This window comes from Macaca thibetana, chromosome 18 (genome assembly GCF_024542745.1).
Source record: "Macaca thibetana thibetana isolate TM-01 chromosome 18, ASM2454274v1, whole genome shotgun sequence".
NCBI classification, from domain to species: domain Eukaryota; kingdom Metazoa; phylum Chordata; class Mammalia; order Primates; family Cercopithecidae; genus Macaca; species Macaca thibetana.
Window position 1 is genome coordinate 13,524,557 of NC_065595.1, and position 10,259 is coordinate 13,534,815.

The 10,259-nt window shown below is 32.1% G+C and overlaps 1 protein-coding gene across 3 annotated transcripts in view; it reads left to right on the forward strand.

Moving 5' to 3' along the window:
* Positions 1-9,090, forward strand: part of CDH19 (cadherin 19) — a 103,124-nt gene extending 94,034 nt beyond the window's left edge. For 2 of the 3 annotated variants that reach the window (XM_050767123.1, XM_050767122.1), the window contains 2 exons: positions 1,080-1,331; positions 5,002-9,090. In XM_050767123.1, the coding sequence (XP_050623080.1) occupies positions 1,080-1,331; positions 5,002-5,492 (743 nt within the window). In that variant the 3' untranslated portion in view covers positions 5,493-9,090. Of the gene's footprint in view, positions 1-1,079; positions 1,332-5,001 lie in introns of those variants that run through there. The other variant, XM_050767124.1, reaches the window with a different exon arrangement.
* The last annotated feature ends 1,169 nt before the right edge of the window (positions 9,091-10,259 follow it).

Consider the following 10,259-nt stretch of genomic DNA (forward strand, 5'->3'; position numbering starts at 1 on the left):
AACTGTCTCTTAACCCTTAAATCTGCCTAGCAAATAAAATCACATGGACTTTATAGACTTTAAGGGTTTCATAGTGAATTGTCTTTAAAAAGGTGATTTGGGAAATGTCCCTCTTAAGCATGCATTTCAAAAGGCTTTTATTTATTTTCCTTTTACTGCTATTGTCTTCTAAAATTTGTCTGATGACTACAGAAAACATTTTGAGGGATGGTAAAAAAGAAGGAAAGGGAAAATACAGTTCTGAGGTACAAGAAATTATAATGACAAAAGTTATTTATAATATTTTGGGATTCACAGAAGAGTAATTGTATATATTTGAAGTGCTTATTGTTTGTTTTCATGAGTTTTTTGAATGGACTTTCTAGGTACATGAATCAGTCTGACTAAGTATAATGATTTTCAGAATTTTAAATACAAATAGATTAATAACATCAATGTGATATGAAATATCCTAATAGGATCTTGTCTACCAAGTGAAATTATTTTGTCTAATTAGAAAATATAGTATTTGAGATCATCTACTTTGACAGATAACTTTGAACGTCTTGTATATTCCCTGAATTTGTACAAATAATGGGTCCCAAGTATTAGAAAATAGACCGTGTTATATGTAATTAACACAAATAAAGCCAGCTCTATCAGCATATATTTCATATTAGTAGTTCCTATAAATTATTGATATCTGATTAAAAAGCTATTTTCTGTGTTACACATATGTTTTATATACATGTCAAAGAGATTTTGGAATTGGTTTAAGTAATTCAATAATAACATAAATACTTTAAATAATCAACTAAATAATTAAGTAGTATCAACTCAATATTTAATAATATTAAATATTAATTTTACTACATAATTTAAATAATTCATCTGATTACATAATTAGGGTTTAGGTGATGTCAAAACACTAATAATTTAGTGTGGATGTTTTAATTGTCTTCTCATCAGAAATTTCCTCTTCCTTTCATTTGAACTTACTTGATCGTATCTCTATACTATTGTCCCCAGTACATGTGACTATTACATACCAATTTCTCTTATGTAGTTGAAAAAATTATGCACATGGATTTTTGTTTTAGATAACACAGCTGTCATTTTGACTAATAGAACTGGTTTTAACCTTCAAGAAGAGCCCATCTTCTACATCTCCATCTTAATTGCCGACAATGGAATCCCATCACTTACAAGTACAAACACCCTTACCATCCATGTCTGTGACTGTGATGACAGTGGGAGCACACAGACCTGCCAGTACCAGGAGCTTATGCTTTCCATGGGATTCAAGACAGAAGTCATCATTGCTATTCTCATTTGCATTATGGTAATATTTGGTAGGTAGAAGTCATCATTCCTATTCTCATTTGCATTATGATAATATTTGGTAGGTACTGCTGAACTGAACATTACTCATTTATTTAAAATAACAGGATAAATACATAAAATAGTTAATTCTATTATAGCATTATAATGTGGGTTTGTGTATATGTTTGTTGCTCCTCTGAATGTAGTATAATTCTTAAATCAAGTGGAGTAAAGAAGTGGATAAATATGTGATCTTTGAATTGTATGAGTATGTGAGTGTGTATGTACACATCTGTTTATGCATGGTCTTGACACATATACAATGTAACAATATAAAATATGTTAAAGTTAGTGATAACAACAGTGAGCTTCTCTTGAGTGCTTATTGTACTCCAGGAGACAGTGTTCAGTGTTTTATATGCACGTTGCAATTCGAACCTCACAATAACCTTATTAAGCAGTAACTAATATCACCTACATTTTATAGATGAAGGAATAGGAATTCCAAAAGCTATGTGCTTTATGAAGGGTCACGCAGCTAGAAAATGATGTGCTAAGATTCCATGACCACAATACACTGTTATGCAATGCTGTACTGCAGCTGACTAGAGCCCAAGGTGCATTTAAAAAAAAAAAAAAAGGACAGTAAAATCTACTCTCTTAGCAATTTTCGAGTATAAAATACCTTATTATTAACTATGGTTACCATGCTGTAAAATAGATCTCTCGAATTTATTCCTAACATCTAACTGAAACTTTGTGTCTTTTGACCAATGTCTCTTCATTCTCTCACCCGCTCTCCTGCTACTACCATTCTACTCTCTACTTATAAAAGCTATTTATTTATTTTTTTTTTAGATTTGTCAAAGTGACATCATGCAGCATTTGTCTTTCTGTGCCTGGCTTCTTTCACTTAGTATAGTGTTATCTAGTTTTATCTAAGTTGTTGTAAATGACAGAACTTCTTTCTTGTTTAAAGCTAAATAGTATTCACTGTGTTTATATACCACATTTTCCTTATCCATTAATTCACTGATGGACACTTAGCTTCCATCAATTCCATAGCTTGGCTATCGTGAATAATGCTGTAATGAACACGGAAGTGTGGATATCTCTTCAACATATCAATTTTATTTGTAAGTATTTAAGGTGATGAATATATTAAATTGATTTAATCATTCCACAATGTATACACATATCAGACATCACATTGTGTACCATAAATGTATGTTTTTATTTGTAAATTAAAACTAAAAATAATCCAAAAGTCTTTTTGTGAATAAAAAGGACAGTAAATGTTAGAAACGAGGAATGTATAAGAGAGCGTCTTTTTAAATCCAAGTACAGAAAAGAAAGAAATCCCAGTAAAAGAGCTCTATTAGTTTTTGTTTGCTTGTTTTTTTCCATTGCTTTCACTGTTTCTATAAGCAGATAATTTATATTCATTTCACAGATGAGGCAGCTGAACCCCAAAAGTTCTTAATCAGGCTTTCAGGACTATAAAATATTCATCTAGCATAACCTTTTCCTTTTTTCAATGCCAAAATATATAATCTAAACTCTGCTCTTACCTCCCTCAAAACTTCAGACCAAAAGCCAATGAAACTACACTGAATAGTGAGAGCAAATATATGAGACATTTTCTGAAATGCCAAACTGACCACTCAAACTGGAATGGGATACGTTTCAGGACCTGCCTTGTCTTCGCTGAACTTATCTTTCTCAAGGCTTCAAAACCCATCCATTCCTCATTTACCACCTACCATTACCATTGTTTAGCACCTAGCTTCAGTTTTTAAAATTGTTTTGAATGATCTTTGATTATGAAGCTGAATTCATAGCTACACAGCTAGATCCAGAAGCAAAAATAAATAGTAAACGCATAGTTTGAGGGGACTGCAAATACTGAGCTACCTATAGATAGAGACTTAAACCAAGCCCCGAAAACCTAGAAACAAACAAGGGGCAGCTTCATAGTCACAAATGTGAGTAAAATTTAGCAGGTGGGAGCTATGGGTCAACTATTATCATAGTGATTTCCTTTGAATGTTTTATAAATGTTTATCTCCAGTTCAGATCAGAAAAGTGTTTATTAGACTCCTTTCTATTTCAACCATATATATCATGTGAGTTCTAAAGTACAATTCCTGAATGCAAACGTGGTGACCTTATTTATTTTAGATATTTTAAATGCAAGTTTTATATAAATACTATATAACAACCATATTTCTCTTTGTGATACTATTCATAACATGACTTCATGTGTGTTTCAAATCCTACATGTAAAATTCTGAACAGGTGCATAAGATCCTAGGTGGGGGCTTAGTTATCCTTGATACCCACACACAAAGACACACACACACATGACACACACACACACAAAGACACACACACACATTTTAATTTAAAATTACAGCAAAAGTGTTCTGAATTTTTTCTGTTTCTACATGATATTAAAATTATCTTATGGAATAAATAATAATTATAGACAAATGTGTTATGATTCAAATGCATGATAGTTTAGAATTTCTGAAATTTATGTGGTATCACAGAGCACAGGCTCTGACCCAACTTTCTACTTTTGTCTTTCTTTATTTTATTGTATTTATAATTGATACAAATTGGCCATATCTATGGGGTACAGTGTGTTGTTTCAATACTTGTATATATTGCATAATGCTCAAGTCAGCATAATTAGCATATTTGTCACTTGAAACATTTAGCCTTTCTTTGTGATGATAACATCCAAATTTATCTCTTCTACCTATTTTGAAATAAATTATTAGCTACAGTCACCCTACGGTATAATAGAACACCAGAACTTATTCCTCCTGTCCCACTGTAACTTTGTACCAATTGAGTAACCTCTCTTCATCCCCACTCCCCTGACTACTCTACAAGTCTTGGTACCTACCATTGTATTCTCTACTTCTATGAAATCAACTTTTTTAGATTTCACGTATAAGTGAGATCAAGCAGTGCTTTTCTTTCTGTGCCTAGCTTATTTTACTTAACATGATGTCTGGCAGGTTCATCTATGTTGCTGTAAATGACTTCACTGTTGGTGGCTGAACAGTATCCCATTGTGTCTCTCAACTAGCTGTGTCATTCTAGCGATGTCATTTAACATCTGTGTGCTTCACTTTTCTCATCTATAATAGGATATAATAATATAATGGCTTTCACAAGAATAAAATCAATCAATAAATATAAAGCTTTTAGAAGAACGCCTGATGTATGCTTCATAGTCAATATATATTAATTTAGAAAATAATTATGCCACAGAATTTTGCTTCAGTAAGGAATATCAAACTGTTCTGTTGTTCTGAACTACTATTAATATGAAGCATTGGCTACTAAAGTTGACAAATGCATTCAGGTTGCAAACTTTTATCATTCTACTTTATTCTATTTTAATATTTGAGAAAAAATAGATTTTGAATGTTAAATTGTTCATCATCTAAAATAGTTCACTATATTTTTATGGTTTTCTTTGTCTCTAAGTCATCAGCCAGAAAAATCGTGATACATTCTTTTGTAATTTGCAAGTCCCTTTGGCAAATTTTCAATAACAAATGTATCTTTTCTTATAATCATAAAGTTTAAGCACTCATCTTGAGCTTGAAATGAGAGCAAAGACTGTAATGTTTATAATATTCTTTATTGTTTATTGATATTCCGATATGCTTTCCTCATCAGGGTTTATTTTTTTGACTTTGGGTTTAAAACAACGGAGAAAACAGATTCTATTTCCTGAGAAAAGTGAAGATTTCAGAGAGAATATATTCCGATATGATGACGAAGGGGGTGGAGAAGAAGATACAGAGGCCTTTGACGTAGCAGCGCTGAGGAGTAGCACCATAATGCGGGAACGCAAGACTCGGAAAACCACCAGCGCTGAGATCAGGAGCCTATACAGGCAGTCTTTGCAAGTTGGCCCCGACAGTGCCATATTCAGGAAGTTCATCCTGGAAAAGCTCGAAGAAGCTGATACTGATCCGTGTGCCCCTCCTTTTGATTCCCTCCAGACCTACGCTTTTGAGGGAACAGGGTCATTAGCTGGATCCCTGAGCTCCTTAGAATCAGCTGTCTCTGATCAGGATGAAAGCTATGATTACCTTAACGAGTTGGGACCTCGCTTTAAAAGATTAGCATGCATGTTTGGTTCTGCAGTGCAGTCAAATAATTAGGGCTTCTTACCATCAACATTTTTGAAACTACTAATGTATATTTGAACCAAAGGGTAGTCTTAAAGAGTTTTGTGCCCTGGCTCTATGGCAGGGAAAGCCCTAGTCTATAGAGTTTTCTGATTTCCCTGGAGTAAATACCCCATGGTTATTTTAAGCTACCTACATGCTGTCATTGAACAGACGTGGGGAGAAACGTAAACAATCAACTCACAGGCATCAATACAACCAGATACGAAGTAAAATAATTTAGGAAGATATTACAAGTAGGTGAGAGGACATAAGATGTAGTCAATCCTTGTGCAATTATGTCATTATTTACTTAGGAAAGAGTAAAAATACCAAACGAGAAAATTTAAAGGAGCCAAAATTTGAAAGTCAAATAGAAATGTACAAATCGAGATAAAATTTACATTTCTATCATATTGACATGAAAATTGAAAGTGTATAGTCAGAGAAATTCTCATGAATTATTCCATGAAGTATTGTTTCCTTTATTTGAAAAAGAATGCTAGGTAATCTTGGTAGAAAACTTGAAAGTATGATAAACAACAGATGGAGGAATCCATGAAAAATAGACGAGAAAAAGTAAATAAGGTTTTCTGGGGTTCACAGAAATTTTGTATGAATAAAAGCCTTATAAAGCCAGCTCTAGCATATGACTAAAATATTCCTCTACTATTTTTCAATGTCATCTAATGCAAATGCTCAAATTTTTTAGCTGGTTAATGTGAGAAAGGCACTGAATTAAGATATTTTAGTGTTATTTTATTTACCCAATTTTCATCTTTCACAGAGTAAGAATAAAATGTTTATGTGGTTAAGTTCCTGATACTATATAGAGATAGACTTTAAAATGTTAACACCTAGGATAATGTGGGTGATTACATAAATGTTTAAAACATTTACCTTATATGGAAAGCAGATTTCTGACTAAGATACCATGATTCATTCTAGTTTGATATTTTTAAACCTTTGCCAAGAGCACTCTTTAAAACTGATTTCAAATTTGAACAGATACTTGGTATATATTAATCAGAGTTATATAGTATAAATTTGTATTATTTTTGATATTACAACTTTGTATTAAAAAGGAAAATATATTTAGGAGTTTGTCATATATTTTTTCATACACAACCCAAACCACATTCTTATGTCAAAATACAATAGCAAAATATAAGTCAATATTTACTCATAATTAAATGAAAACTTTATGAAACTGGTGGAAAGTGTGGAAAATTTTAAGTAAATTTTTATCTCTACTAAAAATTATGTAGACAATTTAAAAAAATACTGGATTCAAACTTTAGTTACTATACACTCTAAATATTATGATCAACTGAACTGACCGTTACCATTCATGGAATAAAGCATGATACAATTCTCAATATTTCCTTTTCTGTTAAGACCTTGGAATATGACTGATGCTTCAGTGTCATTTTTTTATTACTGAATATAAAATTAGGTGCAATAGTTACATTTATTGTAGCCTTAAGAAGGAAATCAATGCTAAGCTGTTGGGCATAAAGCTTTATGGTAACATTAGATAACAAGATAATAAAACACTTTAATTTTAATCTTCCTTTTAAGAATTATCTTTATTATTCTATCCAAATCAAGGCAGACTTCAAAATTTATAGCTTGAACAGGAAGAAAGTAGTGAATACAAAATTCTTAAAATTGGTTCATATGATCATTTTTTGTTAATAGCATGTGAGACTAAGCTGAACCAAATTGGCCATAAGTGTTAAATCAAATAATTTGAGTAATTTTGAACTATTGGTGGAGTAGTTAAATGGTTATAATATATTTTCTTGGTACTTTGAAATTTAAACATCTATGTCATGTAATAAAGAAAGTTTTTCATAAATCTGAAATAGGCACCATTAAGTTGATGAGAAAAATATTATCGTTTCACAAAAGCTTGAGAAAACCAGATTTGAAGTAAAATAATTTAGGAAGATATTACAAGTAGATGAGAGGACATAAGATTTAGTCAATCCTTACGCAATGATACCATTATTTACTTAGGAAAGAGTGAAAATACCAAACAAGAGAAAATTTAAAGGAGCCAAAATTTGCAAGTCAAATAGAAAAGTACAAATCGAGAGAACATTTACGTTTCTATCATATTGACATGAAAATTGAAAGTGTATAGTCAGAGAAATTCTCATGAATTATTCCATGAAGTATTGTTTCCTTTATTTAAAAAAGAATGCTAGGTAATCTTGGTAGAAAACTAAAAAGTATGATAAACAACAGATGGAGGAATCCATGAAAAATAGATGAGAAAAATTAAATAAGGTTTTCTGGGGATCACAAATTTTGTATGAATAAAAGCCTTATAAACAATGAATACATTTGGATAAACAACTCATTAAAATGCACATTAATGAATTTCCTGTACAAATGGTTTTAATACTTGTGTCCAGTGGCGCTAAAAAGATATATTAAAATAGATCCTGGTTGAGTTGATGATAAGATTATCATCAATCATAGGATACACAGGAAAAGCACAAACATGATTGCACATCTGTTTGGTAGTCTAAAATATGTTCCTTTTAACCACATCAAAAGATATTATCTGATTCTAATAGGGAAGTTGCAACTTCCTAGAAATTATACTTTGTATTATTTTCAGTAATTATTTTATGTTTTTGCATCACATGAGTGTTGCAAGAACACAGCTCGTAAGCTAAAGGCATTAAGAATTTATTTTTGTAAATTTTAATAAAGTCTAAATTAATGCAAAATATTTATGAAAATAGCACAGCTTCACATTACTACCCACAGTACTTAAATATCTCCCTCAGTTGACTCACAGCTTTGTATGTAAGCTTTAAATTGTTAATGGTAAAAATAAGAAAATTAAGACTAGTGAACTACTAGTTGTTCACTCAGTGCATGTACTTGAGCCTGACAGACCTTTGTTTAGTTGCTTTCAGTTAAAGGAATATATAATATTTGTTAAACTGCTTCATCTTTCCAGACCTCACTTTGTAATCTGTAAGATAAGGTCCAATCAACCTATTTTGCATGAGTGTTATGAAGAATTAATAATAAGATATGCAAAACCAGCAGCACCAATAGTGCCTGACAAAATATAACTGCTCAATAAATAACAGTGAATTACTATAATAACAGCTGATGTTATTCTGTTGGAACACATGGTCTGTTTCTTTTCCAACTCTGAGTGATCTCAACAGCTTCACGGCACATTGAAAATAAAAATCCTCACCTTCCCCATAGGCCATGGACTTTCCCACCCCTACTTACTTCTGCAGTTTCTCCTCTTTCCTCTCTCCACCTCAGTTACTAAAGCAATCTTCCTTCAAACACTTCTATTTTCCATTACCTCACTTCATGCAGGTCGGTGATCAGCTGCAACTTCCTGAGAAAGACCACTGCCACTTCCGGTGCCCCTGGCTTTGTCTTGCTTTGTATTAAATTACTTAACTACCTGGTATTAGTGTTGTCTTTATTGCTTATTAGAATGTAACCCTTAATGGGCAAGAAATTGTCAGGCTTGTTCATTTATCATTGTGTAAGAATGTTTCCAGCACATAGAAAGTGAACAATGAATATTTCTAGAATGAATGTAGTAATGAATCCAATCTATTTTACTTAGTCACTTGTAGAAATTCTTTTGGTTTCCATTGACTATTTTTATAGAATATTAATATGGAATTAATGTATTATTTTCCAAAATGGGTTAGTACTGAGTAGTTATTAGATACAGTAAAATTTGTCAAAATCTTTCTAAAAATTACATAACTTTGGCATTTATCTTGCTTGAACTCATTGATATATCTGGAGGAAAAAATAGTTGATGAAGTTATACTATTCAGTCAAAACAGGTTATTTAATGGTGGCCATAGAAAATCTCATATTAATAAATTTTCACAAAGTGTAAGAAATATGAAATCATGTGCCATGCATAAGAATCCTACTTCACATTTTAAAGTACAACTTGGTAACAGATACATAACAGCGCTCAGGGCTACTCATAACCTACAAGGTGGCTTCAATATTTTTTATAGTCTGTGGTATGTGATAGCAAAAGACAGACAGGGAGACTAAGTAGACAGATAAATGGAGGAAAGGAATATGTGACTTTTTACATATTCATATCTGTCTATATGGAAATTGTGATTTCCTGAAAGAAGAGAGACCAGCATCTCAATCGCAAGTAGTTCCTTGAGACCTATTAGAAATTTTTGCTGTCCTTTTTTCCTAAAGAAAAAATAGAAAAGTACAAATCGAGAGAACATTTACGTTTCTATCATATTGACATGAAAATTGAAAGTGTATAGTCAGAGAAATTCTCATGAATTATTCCATGAAGTATTGTTTCCTTTATTTAAAAAAGAATGCTAGGTAATCTTGGTAGAAAACTAAAAAGTATGATAAACAACAGATGGAGGAATCCATGAAAAATAGATAGAAAAATAGATAGAAAAATAAAGAGCTCTGTAGATGACTGGCCAATCCATCTGAAATAGCAGGAACGGGAGAGGGTAGTAACTGGGAAGTGCCATTCGTAGCCTTTGACAGGGTGAAGCTGAATGAGTCATAGCTTAAGGGACTGCAGTTGTAGAAATTTTGCACAGATGGAGGTGAGACGGAGCTTAAGATAGTCATCCAAAAAATACATTACATGGGTCAAGGAACAATAGAGATCTCGCGTCCTTGAGATATGTCTCTGAATTGTCCATGCATGTGCCCCATGATAGAAGACCAGCCTTCAGATGCCTGCGGTCACAGAGGTCA